At 36.3% G+C, this 14,577-nt stretch overlaps 1 protein-coding gene across 2 annotated transcripts; it reads right to left on the bottom strand.

The window, feature by feature from the left end:
• Positions 1–7,724: 7,724 nt before the first annotated feature.
• Positions 7,725–10,796, bottom strand: LOC147609009 (protein DETOXIFICATION 48-like). 2 transcript variants are annotated; one of them, XM_086788517.1, is made up of 2 exons: positions 9,709–10,796; positions 7,725–9,487 (listed from the first exon to the last, which is right to left on the bottom strand). In XM_086788517.1, exons 1-2 carry the CDS (start codon positions 9,790–9,792, stop codon positions 7,937–7,939), a joined length of 1,635 nt encoding a protein of 544 aa, XP_086644643.1. In that variant the 5' UTR covers positions 9,793–10,796; the 3' UTR covers positions 7,725–7,936. The 2 variants fall into 2 exon arrangements, with proteins under 2 accessions (XP_086644643.1, XP_086644644.1); XM_086788518.1 differs by having other exon boundaries at positions 9,729–10,796.
• Positions 10,797–14,577: the final 3,781 nt, after the last annotated feature.

Below are 14,577 nucleotides of genomic sequence, written 5' to 3'. Positions count from 1 at the left end.
GGAATTAGTAACATCTTCACCACCTCGAGCTTGGTGATATGAGGACGTGACCACCATTAGGAAGGGGGATTGTTAAAACCACACCATAGGTAACATGATTTTGTCTACTACCCATCCTACTACAAGGTTCTTTTCCATCTTACTAGCTTGTAAAAACAAAATCCTAGCACCAACGACATCTAAGTTGGATCGTATATTTAAACCCATCATTTCATCCAACTTACTATTCATTATGTGGTCATCAAAGGGAGCTTATTACATGAATTATATTGTATGGGAATCCTTTGGATTGTTATATGCATAATTGTATCGTATGGGAATCCTTTAGATTTTGTTAGAAGCATATATTATAATGTATGATAATCCTAAGGATTGTTACTTGCAGAAATTATACTGTCACATGCTTTTCCAAGATCCACCCCCCACTTAGTTTGATAAAGAAGTATCTAAATCCTCCTTGTATTTGAAACTTAATGTCCTTTTGGCCCATTCCCTCTTCTTACAAAGAAGGGTTCTCTCAAAATAACAAATTAAGAGGAAAAATATAAATTCTTTTAATATTATAAATTCAAGTGGCTAAGTTTTTCTCAAAAAATGAGTGTTTGTCTTGAGTACATCTCATAAACACAAGTTTTTTGAAACCAACACACTAGAATTTTTTCAATCCACAAGTTTTTGAGATTGTAGGTTGAAGAAAGTAATCTAGTTTTAGGGCAAAACCATAGTATGAGAGAGAGAGAGAGAGAGAGAGAGAGAGAGAGAGAGAGAGAGAGAGAGAGAGAGAGAGAGAGAGAGAGAGAGAGCAAGAGAGAGAGATTTTATTAATCTCAAGTAGGCTTTATAAATTATAAATCACAATACCACATCTAAATAAACACCTAAATAAAATGTTTCTCTTTGAACAAGACTATTTATTCAATAAAACTTAGGCAAGTCTATATTTTATAATATTTTCAAGGTAAAGACATTGAAATGTGTCTTGATAATGATGAGAAAGGAAATTACTATTTTTGTGTGTAAAAAATAATTTAGGATCAAGTTGCAAAAATCTTACATAGTGTAAATAAACTCACGTGCAGAAATGGTTATATTAACTTGGCAATTTCATTGGTTTTGTACATATAATATCTAATGCCCTTTTGATATCATAGATTGTACATCAAATCACTTTTCTTGAAGCTAATATCTAGCCAATTTTTATTAGTAGTTTCTTACATATGGACCAAAATAGCTGACCAAAACTCACCACACCAATCGATAACTATAATTTCTATATATATTATTAGTGTTTTCAATATCTAGGAGGATACTTGAAAACCATGTGCCAAAATCCTCTTCATAATAGGTTACCTTTTGATAACATAATGTATTGGCCCTAGATGAACATACATTGTAAAAGTCCCATCATAGACATGCATGTTACTTTTGGCATAAACTTTCATGTGTTCTTTTCGAAAGTGATTATATTTGTGTAAAATTTTTTTGGGATATCTTCACATGAGATATTAATGTGATTCATGGTTTTTACCTATTCCCTGGAAAAACCATCTAAATGAAAGTGCAATGCATGCACATGCACTTGTAAATGTAAGGGTATGGATTCTTGAGAAATCAGCAAATAAATCCCAATGTCAATCATAAATAAGGGAGAAGGCCCCTTTCCCATGGACTTGTTCAAAAAATATTGTTTTCTTCATATAAATTCTTAGTTGTTCAAAAAATATAGTTTAATTTATATAAACTCTTAGTTGATGTGGTAAGAAAAGTTAGTCTACTTTTGTAACTCATCAAATTGATTTAATTGAACATTGAATAATTTTGAGAGGCTACTTGAATGACTTGAATATTATGAAATGACCATGAGGCAAGATAATTATTAGTACTAAGAGAGAAATCATTGTTAGCAAAATGTCCATTGTTTATGGCTTTAAAAATTAAAATTTTAATGATTATATTATTTAGCAATTACCTAAAAATATATTTGCATGACCCTTGAGTATATGTTGGAACAAGTCCACTTATATGATATCCATATAATCACCATCCATGTTGACTAATTTGTATTTTTCTCCATACCTCATGTTCATATGAAAGAAACTATAAAAAGTTTGCACTTTCTTTCTATGTGGCTATGAGCCTCCTTATTTCCGTACAAACTCACGAGATAAGATTATAAAGTTGAATAGGAATTATACATGTTTGGTCAACATAGTAAGTGTAGAACTAGCTTTTTCACAAGATTGCAACTTATACTTTAAAGAATGAATAAAGATATAATTAATTTCATCAAAGCTCTCAATACTAGTTTGTCAAAATGTAGGGATATCAAGCCTATAATTTTTTATTTCTATTTTGATATTAAAGATGTGTTTCAAGGAGCATGCCACGAGGATTGGCAATATGTAAATGTATTCACTTCAATAACCAATATGTTATTGATATGGGCATCCTTCATCAACAATATGTAAATGTCTTAATTTCAACAACCATATGTTATTTATATGGGCTTCCTTCACTAACAATATGTAAATGTCTTAATTTCAACAACCATATGTTATTTATATGGGCTTCCTTCACTAACAATATGTAACTATCTTAATTTCAACAACCATATGCTATTAATATGGGACTTCCTTGGCTGACATGTTAGCCTTAATAATACATTTTTTAAATTCATGATCATGGTTGTCCGTGAATTTTTTATTTAAAATCTATAGATGCATACAAAGTTGTGCCATATGTGAACAAAACAATATATTATTCTTTAAGTAGAATAAATTTCATAATTTATGTCCTCTACATGCATTTCATTGTATTATGTAGATATCTTGAAATGTAGTTTGATTTCTTGAAATACATTTAAAGTTCTACATTTGGTTGCTTCTCACTTAGTATGCTTCTTTATATTTAATCTCACAATTACAAAATTTAGGCAAAACAGTTTTGAAATTTTTATTTTTGAAAGGTTTTCTAGCCTTCACATTAAAAGGTTTTTTAGTTCAATCTAAATGAGTTTTCCATAAGTGTAAGAAGATACAAGTAACTTTATAAGATAAATGTGCTTAAGGTCATCATTTTTCTAATTATTATTTTATGAATTAAGAACACATAATTACATAAAAGCATAGTAGAACAAACGAGTTGAATGTGGGTATAACGTGTTGTCATGTTTAATCATAGAAAAAGGGCTAGATTTGTAATCTAAATTCAATATTTTTGGGCTCTAAATCAAGCCTATCTAAAAGAACTATATAAATGGGTCCTTATAACTTAAAAATATATATATGTAAAAAAGAACACATAATTACATAAAAGCATAGTAGAACAAACCAGTTGAATGTGGGTATAACGTGTTGTCATGTTTAATCATAGAAAAAGGGCTAGATATGTAATCTAAATTCAATATTTTTGGGCTCTAAATCAAGCCTATCTAAAAGAACTATATAAATGGGTCCTTATAACTTAAAAATATATTCAAGCATATTTGATTGTTCAAATTTTCTCAATGTATTAGTTAATTTACTTTTTTTTTTGTTCAAGTGTGCTCAATGCATTAGTTTCTTTAATTTATTTTATAGACTATCATCAACATACATTCGAATTGTCTTTTGAGGTGATATTCTTTTTATTAAATATTCATATATAAAAATAGATACATATGAGAGTATAGATATAACCATTCTTTAGTGTTTTTTTCTGGTTCAGATTAAAAATACCAATTAAATTTAGATTGTCTTTGAAACTAAGAGCTAAGATTTTGGCAATTTTAGTTGTAAAACTAACCGATAAGTCACATTTTGAAGACTAGCTGGCCAAGGTCAAGAACTGTCCTCATTTTAAATTTTTAACACTTTCATTTCTTTTTATCATTGGAAATAATTATATATAGCAAAAGAGGACAACATTTTTTTAGCCAAAAAAACTCACATAAAAATAAAAGAAAGTAGAATAGATCTTTATTTATATAAATGATACCATTTATGTATTTTTCAAATATCAAATATTTTGTACAAAAAAACTGTATGTGATATATTTTGTACAAAAGCTTTCTTATATGAAAAAGGTACATTAGATCAAAGAGTTATAAAAGGTAGATTTATAGAAACTTTTAAGTTAGTTAGAAGGTTTAAAGGTTAAAGTAGATAAATTTGAAAGGATATAAAGTTTAGAAACTTTAAGTTAGTTAGAAAGTTTAAAGGTTAAAGTAGATAAATTTCAGAGGGTATAAATTTTAGAAAATAGTTAAGATATTAAAGGTTAGAAGTTATAGGTTAAAGGAGAGGGCTAGTATAAGAGTATGACTTTAAAAGATAGTTGAGATATTAAAGGTTTGAAGTTAGAGTATAGGTCAAAGGAGAAGGAGAGTACAAGAGTAAAAGACTTAAATGTATGAATTTAGGAGAGGGCTACTATAAGAGTAAAAGACTTAATTGTATGAATCCAGAAGATTTAAAGGTTAGAGCATGGATAAGATTAAAAGATTGTATAAGGTAGATTTAGTGAAGATTAATATTAATAAGCTAGAAGGTAAGTTTAGGTTATGTTATAAGGTTAGAGTATATTAGTTTGAGGATATTAAAATAAGAAGGTAGATAAGATAATTAGTCTGAGGAGATATAAAGATATAAAGATTAGAAGATAGATGAGGTAATAGAGGTTAAATGTTTGAGTGTAGGTTAGAGTAGATATTGTAAAAGGCTAGATCCTTCATACTAATTTAAGGAAATATCAAGCACATGACAATATAAAGATTAGAAGATAGATGAGGTAATAGAGGTTAAATGTTTGAGTGTAGGTTAGAGTAGATATTGTAAAAGGCTAGATCCTTCATACTAATTTAAGGAAATATCAAGCACATGACAAGACCTTCGCAAATTATGTGCATAATGTTACTAAAGAAATCGACAAATGTGCAAAGAAACCTCAGGTAAATGTGCACTTTTATGATTTTTGTTTTTTGCATGCAAAACTCAAGATATTGCATGCTTTCATTAACAAATGCACAAGAAGATCAAACACATGTCAAGACCTTAGGAGAACCTTAGCAAACACAGAAAGATATATAATTTTCTAAAATAATTAAGAAATTCAAAGCAAGATCTATCACTTGACAACTCCTTTTCAAAATCCCTCTCAAGGAGATATCAAGATCTTGGTAAACCAACTAAAATATAAATACTTCACCAAAGAAATTGACTAATGCAAAGCAAGAATAAGACAAGTCAACTTCTTAACAAAGTTAAGCACACAAGAAGTACACATTACCTCCTTTTTTCGAAAGGTATTATCTCATCTTATAGCCAACACTAAGATTAACTTATAGAAGATGCATTGGCAACCTATGAATATATAAACAATATTTTTATACAAAATAAATTTTCATACAAAAGATGTTTTGCATGAAATGCAAGGGAAAAAAAGGATTTTACATTTCATTAAATAGTTAGTATGAATAGTTATGACCAACTATATGATTCAAATGAACATTTTTTTAATCTAAGAAATGTTAAATTTAAATAATGAAACTTAGTTTATGAGAGCCATAATGCTTAATTGGCTCTCTTTAAAAAAGACTTCTTTTCCAAGGAGTCCTCTTCAAAAGCATAAAAATATGATATCGAAAGAAATGTTTATCAACTCAAAATATAGTTTAACAAGAGAAGGGCTCTCATTTGTCTAAACCTTGATTTTTGGATAATTTGTAATAAAAATACTTTTAGAAGTATTACTTTAAACTTTTTTATGAAAGAGAAAATACAATGAACTATTTGTGTGTGTGTGTGTGTGTGTGTGTGAGAGAGAGAGAGAGAGAGAGAGAGAGAGGAGAGAGAGAGAGAGAGAGAGAGAGGAGATAGAGAGAGAGAGAGAGAGAGAGAGAGAGAGAGAGAGATGTGGAAGATTTTTTCATCCACTTGTGTGAGCATTAGGTGCAAGGAGAATGGATAGTAAACAACAACAAAACATGATTAGTAAAGTGGAGGAAAAGAATGCTTTGCCTTCCAACCACAAATCAACAAATCATGAGACGATAGGATTTTTCTTGAAAATTGAGATTTTTTTAAAAATGTAATGGAAAGTTATCAATCTTGTGATGGGGGCTTGTTACACTACAACTGAATCCTATTCTCTAATAGGACCACTTGTTGTAATGGGCAATAACACAAACAATCTTTTGTATCAATATCTTCTTCTTTACTTGAAATGCACAAATATTGATTTTGCAAACTCACAACATAGCCAAATGCCACTAGACCTACTTTTTGCAAACATTAATAAAATTGGATTCACATGATGAAATTAAAACACATTGACAACCCATTAGGGTGCAATGTTGTGATTCGGAGTTGTCAACTTATCTACACCAAGTCCAAGTCTAAATCCAATTAGTTGATACATGAGAGATTCACATGGAACAACACGTTGTCCTATAAAAAGAAATACAAAAGACAAAAGAGTTAGCCTTTAGATTGGATGTGTATTAGTTGTTTGGCCTCCAAGCTAGGTGGGACCCTCCTCATCAAACACCTTCTCCTCTTGTTGTACCACGATGACAAATTACATGATGCATTTGAGGGCCCATAAATGATGATGTGAAGCCACAATTGTCTAATTTTGACTCTTGCTTTGATGTGCTCAACTTATTCCCTAAAATGCCATTAATTTTCCCTCCCTATATTATAGCCAAAAAATAACTTAACATTATAATATACCTTTTTCTTGTGACGTTTCTAAATAGCGTATACAATGAATTTGAAACAAATAGGAGAATATTTGATGTATTGAAGTATTTGAACATTATGTATGTTGGGCCCCTACCCGATTGAGATGTACCTTAAGGCTATACATGCTTTGTCAAGCTTGAAGAAACTCTATATGGCATGGAATTAGAGAAAAACACTAATTATACAATATAGCACGACACCACTATGATAAGTGAGGGTTGCAATTGAATTCATTTAGAAAGAGTTTTATTTGTTACCATATGTGTGTGAAGGCATGTGGACAAAGTAGGAGTGAGATTCACGTTGATATCTTTAAGCTTGGTGGGATATTCGATAATGGTAAAGGCAAAGCTTGAGTATGAGACTTTTGATGAGTTGTTCTGTGATGTGGAAACTCGAGTTGATGTTTATAATTGTTGAGTCTAGGGGCATATAATATAAGACCTCATAGTGAGGTTTTGGAGAGGGGGCTAAGTTGTAGATTATACAACATTTTGCACACACTACAAAGTTGCCTTTGCCATATTAATGACAAAGGAAAGTAAGATACCAGAATTTGTAGAAACGTGTGACTTCTTGGGTGTAGAGAGATTGATTCCTTCATGGCAAGGCATGGTAAAACAAAGAATTTTGGAAACCCTCCACCACTACACTTAACAAATTTTCCTTCAAATTTTGCAACTATTTTTGTGCATGTGCCACGTGGAAAGCTTGAGCTTTCAAACTTGCTCTAAAGAAACCTTTGGGCGCCCTTTTGGAAGAATAAAACTACGTGTTAATCACGTTGGCTCCATGTAAAGGTAACGTGCTCCTACCTTGGTAGCATCACCTTAGGCACATATAAATTTTATTATTATTATTATTATTATTATTTATAAAAGGCTAAACTAAACGTTTTTCCTCCTTTCAAACTTCTTGAACACAATTCAACAATTTCAATTATAATTTTGACAATAATTTGTGTCTTCTAATTAGGGGGCGATTAGTACAAGAGTGGAATACACTTTAGAATTCTCCTTTTCTCTTTTCTTTTGATTTCCAGAAAAAGGGAGAGAAATTAAAAATTCCACAAGAAAAGGAAAAAAAAAGGAGAGGAGGGGTGGTTGTGTCGTTACAAAAAGTTGGGTCTGAAATATAGGGCAAAAAAGAAGCCTAAAGTCAGTAGTTTTTCTTAAGGAGGGGTTCAGTAGGGTGGTGGCTAAGAGAGACTTTTATCAAGCTTGTATGTATCCAACTTTCAAAGGAATTAAAAGAGATTGGGTTTCATCATCCTCTTTAGCATTGTCATTAGCTTTGGCAATACCATAAACACTACCATTAGCATAATTAACCATGCTTGGCCTTAATCCCTTATCATCCTCCACCATTAGCCTTGGATTTTCCTCGTCTGATTGTATCTCCTTAATCAGCCCATCATGCATCCTTGTCAAGCCGTTTGATCTCTCAGCTTCCAATAGCCAGTTTGTCCTCATCATCACAAGCAACATGGATATGGCACATGTTGCTTGAGCTGCCAAAAGGCCTAGCCAGAGACCCACAAAGCCAACCCCGAACCCAAAAACCAGAATGATTGAAACAGGCATCCCTACTATATAAAAAGAGGCCAGGTTGATCTTCACCCCCACTGATGGCCTGGCAGTTCCTCTTAAAACCCCACATCCCGTTGTCTGAGGGCTGTTGCCGAGCTCGCAAAGACCGATGATGGGTAATGCCATGGCCGTGAGTCGAAGAATCGTCTCGTCATTGGTGAACATTCTGCCCCATGCATGCCTGATGGTGGTGGTGAAGGCCATGGCAAAGACCCCCAACACTACAGCACAGCATGATGCCACCATCACTGCCAACCTTGCCTTTGCAGGCCTGTTGGCCCCCAATTCATTGCTAACTCTAGTGGACACCGCCAAACTTAGTGAAGATGGGAATATGTAGACCAAGGCAGTGATCTGGATGAGTATCCCCATTGTTGCAACTGTTGCTTTGGCCTCTACTAGAAGCCCAGATAGAATGATCATGAACTCATACCACCACCATTCCAAGCATATTAAAACACAGCTGGGGATAGCCAGCTTCACTAAGGGTGCCCAATCCTTCTTAATCAATAAGCAGCCCCAAGAAGACCAAATCCCTTCCATAGCTCCTTCAGAGAACTTCAAATAAACCACCAAGAAAATCAGCATGTTCACATTTGTCCACACTGCAGCAAGGGCGACGCCCTGGACGCCAAGATGCAGGACACTTACCAAGAACACATTGGCCAACACATGGACTGGCAAAGCAAGGGCAGCACAGCAAGCTAACGGGATAGTGATGTTTTGGCTTCTGAGGTAGATTCTCAATGGGTGCAAAATGCACTGGATAGCAAGGTCAGGAATAGAGTAGAGGATATAAACACTTGCCACTGCAGTCACACTCTCATCTTGCCCACAGAGTAGAAGGATTCTCTTCATGTTGACCCATAGGGCTGAAATGGGCAAGGATGCACACATGAGGCCTATGATGGCTCTCTTGGTAGTGAGGACCATGAGACTCCATTGCTTTGCTCCATATGCTTGGCCACATATAGGCTCCATCCCAAGGGCAAGCCCATACAACACTGAGTAACCCGTGATGTTTGCGAACGCAATCGACAGAGCACCTCCTGCTAGCTCAAGCTCGCCCAAGTGGCCCAAAAAGAACATTGAAATGATGCCCCTTGGGTATAGCAGCAGACCTGCTAGTATCAAGGGCATTGCATTTCTCAGCAGCTGGCAGAATTCTTCACCAACCTTCACAACAACAAAAAAAAAAGTTGCATAAGTACAGACTAATATGATGATTGCTGTACATATAAATTAAAAAATTATTATTGTTGTTGATGCAATGTGAGCAAAGAGATCGCATCTCCAGCAAGGAGACAGATTTCCGTGCATGTTATAACCTTCTGGGTGTGATTGGATTATGTTAAGTAGATAAGAGATTAATAAAGCCACAATGGCTGGATTAATACCTCAGATGGGGTGGCACAACCTGTAGGCTCGTAGCTGCTTCTCTGAATGTCACCTTCAATATCACTGTCCTCCTTTGGAGCCATGGCTAAGGATGATGAGTTAAACCACCAAGAGGGGCGCTTGGGAGAGCAATCATAGTCTGCTTCCAAGCCTTTCTCGCAGCTACAGGGGCCAATTAGAGTTGTTTTGCATATGGTGGCCTTAATATAGACTATAACGATATTATAAAGCCGTAAATGATTATGGCTAATGGCAGTCGGGGAGCATTAATATGATTGCAACAACGACAAAGTTTTGTTGGGAAGATGCCTGCTGTTTCTATTCTGCTGTGTGTGTGTGTGTGTGTGTGTGTGAAAGAGAGAGAGAGAGAGAGAGCAGCTGCACGAGAATATCGTTGTTTTTGTAGCTGGCTGCATATGAGCTGTTTGTCAACTGAAAAGAACTGTACCATGGCGTCGTGAAAGGAATGTTTCTCCTGCTTTCATGATGATGGAGGCTCCTCTCAAGCTTTGGACAGTTGAAGCAAGCCTTGAGCCCCCTCAACCAACAACACCAATCTCAGTGAGACAAAAAAAAGGATTAAGGCTAACCTAAGCCTACTTCCCAGGGCGAGGAGGAATACGAAAGCAGCAGACGTTTGAGCCTTGGCCCTTGGCTACAGCTACTGTTGTGGCTGTTGTTGTTGTTTAGTTTTTTGTAGCTGGCGATGCCATCGTCAGCAGTTCATTATCGAGATTGGAGTCGTCAGCAGTTCATTATCGAGATTGGAGTCGCACAAAAGGAGGAGAAGAAGAAGAAAGGGCAGGAAGACTGAAGTCAAAGATGTGTGTCAGCATCTCATTGGTCGTTGGGCGGGCTCTCGTGCCAGCAAGAGCACTAAGCAAACCCAGTCAGCACACAGAAGAGACAGAGAGAGAGAGCCTAGAAAGAGAGAGAGATTAATGTCTGTATTAACTGCTTGTGATTAACTCTTGCATCTTCCAAGCAGTCAAGAACCAAGAAGAGGAGGCATGCAAGTAGTCAAGAACCAAGAAGAGGAGGCATGCAGTGTGCACCGCTTTACCCTACAACACAACACCAAAAAGACTCGTGGATTTTGACTATCTGGATTAGGGTTAAAAAGGAGTGAGAGCTGGTTTTAAGGACGACGCCACCACCTAGCAAGTAGCTACCATATTAGAGGCTTTCTATCCCCTCCCTACGGTTGTAAAGACACTACCTAGTCCACGCCTATGTATCAACTACCTCAACCATATGATCAGAAATTAAGAAGCCTAAACCCTAACCATCTGATCAGAACCTCTTAAGTTAAAAGTGATTAGAGTCTCCTAAACAACGTGATTAGAGTCTCTTAAAAAACCATGTGATTAGAGTCTCTTAAGAAAGCTAAACCATGTGATTAGAGGTTTCTTGGTGGGAAAGGGGGGTTTTGAGCAAACCACTACCCTCATCCGCACCGTGGACTGCCAAAGGCAAGCCACGAGCAAGGTGGGGATAAGGCCGCTAGTTTTCACATAAAGTTAGAGGAGACATTGATCTTAGATCCCATAGAGACTGCATTGGCGATCGACTTTAGCTTGGGCCAACGTTAAAAAAAAAAAATGGTTTATCTGATTGAGGCCATGGAAAACACAGGTAGTGGGCTTTGCCATCTCGCTCTCTCTCTCTCTCTCTCTCTCTCTTTTGCATTGGACTAGCTTTGCACTTGCAATGCGGCCCTTGCCTTTCCCATGGGGGGCTTTGCCATCTCATGCACTTATGCCTGGCCGGCTGGCCCTCTCTCTCTCTCTCTCCCCTGCATTGAACTGGCCTTACCTTTCTGCATGGGACGGCGTCCAATACCACGGCAAAAAGCGATCCTTTCTTAAGCCAAGTAATTAAAACACGCACTCTCTCTCTCTCTCTCTCGCGTTAGACCGTGGTACTCTCTCTCTATCGTACTGATTGGCATTTCGTTGATTGTGTTTGATTGATCGCCGCCCACTCCCCAATCACAACGTTCCTTTTCACACAGCTATAAGAGACCCCCCCTTTGGGACCACGCCAGGAGGCCTGCCGTGCCCATGCCTGCCGTGCCCATGCCCTGCCCACATGCCCTCCAGATCCGGGGCCCTTGCCGTGACCACCCTTCATTGCTCACATTACGCTTGTCGCCACCTGCATCCAATGTGTCCATTGTCTATACACCTTTGTAAAATGGCACCATTCATGATGTATACAAGTGTAGAGACCATAAATTTGGAAGAATATGATGTCTCTAAGTTTGTTTTGTGCGTGTATTGTGTGTGTCTTACAACTTCCCTTAAAGATAGATGCTTTCATAGAGTTATTTAGTTTATCATTATGCTTGCACATTGACATTGAAACTCTCTATGATGCATTAGAACACACTAGTGAGCTGACCCGGTCTTGCTTCGGACGTATATAATTCTCAGCTTGATATTTTTCAAATTCCTAGAGCAATAGGAGTCTATCTCTCCTCAAACCCCCAAATTATCTGCCGAACTTTCAAATTCTTGCCACTTGACAACTTCGTGAAACTCTTCCTTTATATAATATAGAGATGGGAGATAAACATATTGTTGATGAATTGCAAGAAATTCTCAAAACACAACTAAATTATAGATGATGATCATAATAGATAGGTCCACATGTGGAACTTATATCTACCATACAACATGCCTTGATTAGCATGTGCATACATGTCTTTCTAAATTTTACTTTCAAGCTTAACAAATATACAATCAAATCTATTATGTTTTAGAGTGAATTTTGATGGAAGGATCATATAAGGGCATGTGAATCTTGGTAACCTTGCTTTAGCCATCTCATTAAGAGATGGCTTTTAACGATCTTGCCATGAAAACAAATACCAGATTGATAGGAACGCCCCTAGTTTGAGTGATAACACCTTGGGCATATTGACGCATAGGTCTATCATTTTGACCCAAATAATATAACTAAACTCTCAAAAACAAATACACGTTGTTCTGAGTTTTATGTGTTCTAAAGAAGGCTAAGATCAATGCATTTGATTTTGAGATAATTAGCAGTAACTTTTGGCTCATAAGGCAAGTTTAAAAGTCATGTGGACTTTATGTGTTCTAAAAGAAGGCTAAGACCAATGCATGCGATTTTGAGATAATTAACAGTTGATTTATAAGGCAAGTTTAAAAGTCATATGGACTATTAATTTTGACTCCCCTAGTGATATTGCTTCCTAGGAATAGATTTTTTTGTAAATTTTCTTCTAAAGTTGATATGTATTAAAAGTATACCTTTAATGAGAAGCCAATGGGATATGTGTACATTTTTTCCAATAATTTTCCCCGAACATAGCTTGTATACAATGGATATTGCTTAACAAATTGTATACAATGGATATTGCTTAACAAATTGTATACAATGGATATAGCTAAGGTGGACCGCTTACACAACTTTTTTGCATTTTAAAAAGCACCTTGGAAGTGGTCCACCTTACCTTGCTTTAAGAGTTATTAGAGTGTTTTCCATAGCTTTAAGGGTATAAGAGATCCTAGAACTTTTTTGCATTTTAAAAAGCACCTTGGAAGTGGTCCACCTTACCTTGCTTTTAGAGTTATTAGAGTGTTTTCTAGAGCTTAAAGGGTATAAGAGATCCTAAACGCATATTACCTTACGTGGATTTGTAGCCTAAGTACCTTAAATCACCAAAAAAGCAGTGTGAAAGCAATGTCAAGGACATAGTTTTTGGGTCCACCTTACCTTGCTTTCATGAACACGACCCTCGAGAAGATCATGGTGTTGTGTTGTTAGGGTTATTTATGATACACATAAAACCATTTTTCCCTTACTTGAAAACCATGTAGGTGGATTCAATACGTACCTTCTTCTACAAAAGCAGATTAGTCAAAGATGCACATATGGTTAAAAGATTACCAAGTGGATTGATTCATGATGTATTGATTTTTATCCATTGTTTGACAGGAGTGATTGTCCTCTTTGAGCTTCTCATGGTGTTTCATCATGGTAAGGAGAAGGGTGGGTAAAGCGATGGACGAGATGGAATGATTTTCATTCGATGGGATGGTAGAGACAGCGATACGGCAAAGCACACCACTAATTCGTGGCAGTTTCCTAAACGTTAGGGCAGCCTAGTGGGCGGGACACACGGCTCTATAAGCTGCTGCCACGTGTGTGCTGTCAATAGAGCCCCGATGGAAGAATACACTTCGGTGGACCAGCAGGCTGAGTGACATATCTCTCTCTACACACACAAAACAAAAATCGTCTCGATGGGCGGGTACCCATTCGAGGAAACATAGCCTCCCCCTTGCCGGGACCGCTCCGCATGGCGATGGGCGGGTACCCATTCGAGGTAACATAGCCTCCCCCTTGTCCACCACCATTCCCACGCTTTCGCCTCATAAGAAGCTCACTATCTAAGGCAACATTGAACATTCTAAAGACAGAAAATGGCCTCTTTTCCAATCAAATTGCTTGGCCTTGTCCCATACCCTATCTAAATCCACACTTTAAGCAGTTGAAATAACACCATAAATTTTTTCCCAAAGAAATAACACCATAATTTTATTTCCCCAAAGAAATAACACCACAATCAAAAACTTGTTTTTTCTTGTCTCAACACTCCTTATCTAGCCACACTCAAAATTGATTGGCCTTGTCCCAACACTCCTTATCTGGCCACACTCAAAATTGATTGGCCTTGTCCCAACACACCTCATGTGAATCTCGATTTGGTTGGGGTGGGGGGGGGGGCTCTCTGAAGACACCTCATGTGAATCAAGGGACAAAAATTTATAATCCCTCCAATTTCTACTTATTTTAGAATTACTTTGAAACATTGTCTTTATTTTAATTGGTTGTAA

This window comes from Cibotium barometz, chromosome 52 (genome assembly GCF_041138505.1).
Source record: "Cibotium barometz isolate CiBa-2024 chromosome 52, ASM4113850v1, whole genome shotgun sequence".
Taxonomy (NCBI): Eukaryota; Viridiplantae; Streptophyta; class Polypodiopsida; order Cyatheales; family Cibotiaceae; genus Cibotium; species Cibotium barometz.
The sequence above is the reverse complement of the archived record's forward strand: the minus strand, read 5'-3'. Positions and strand labels throughout refer to the sequence as shown.

What these genes read in the sequence shown, in the direction of transcription:
- LOC147609009 (XM_086788517.1), bottom strand. Translation starts at nt 9,792, where the DNA reads ATGGCTCCAAAGGAGGACAGTGATATTGAAGGTGACATTCAGAGAAGC. An exon ending in GTTGTGCCACCCCATCTGAG is followed by an intron (nt 9,488 to 9,708) that starts GTATTAATCCAG and finishes GTTGTTGTGAAG; the next exon opens with GTTGGTGAAGAATTCTGCCA.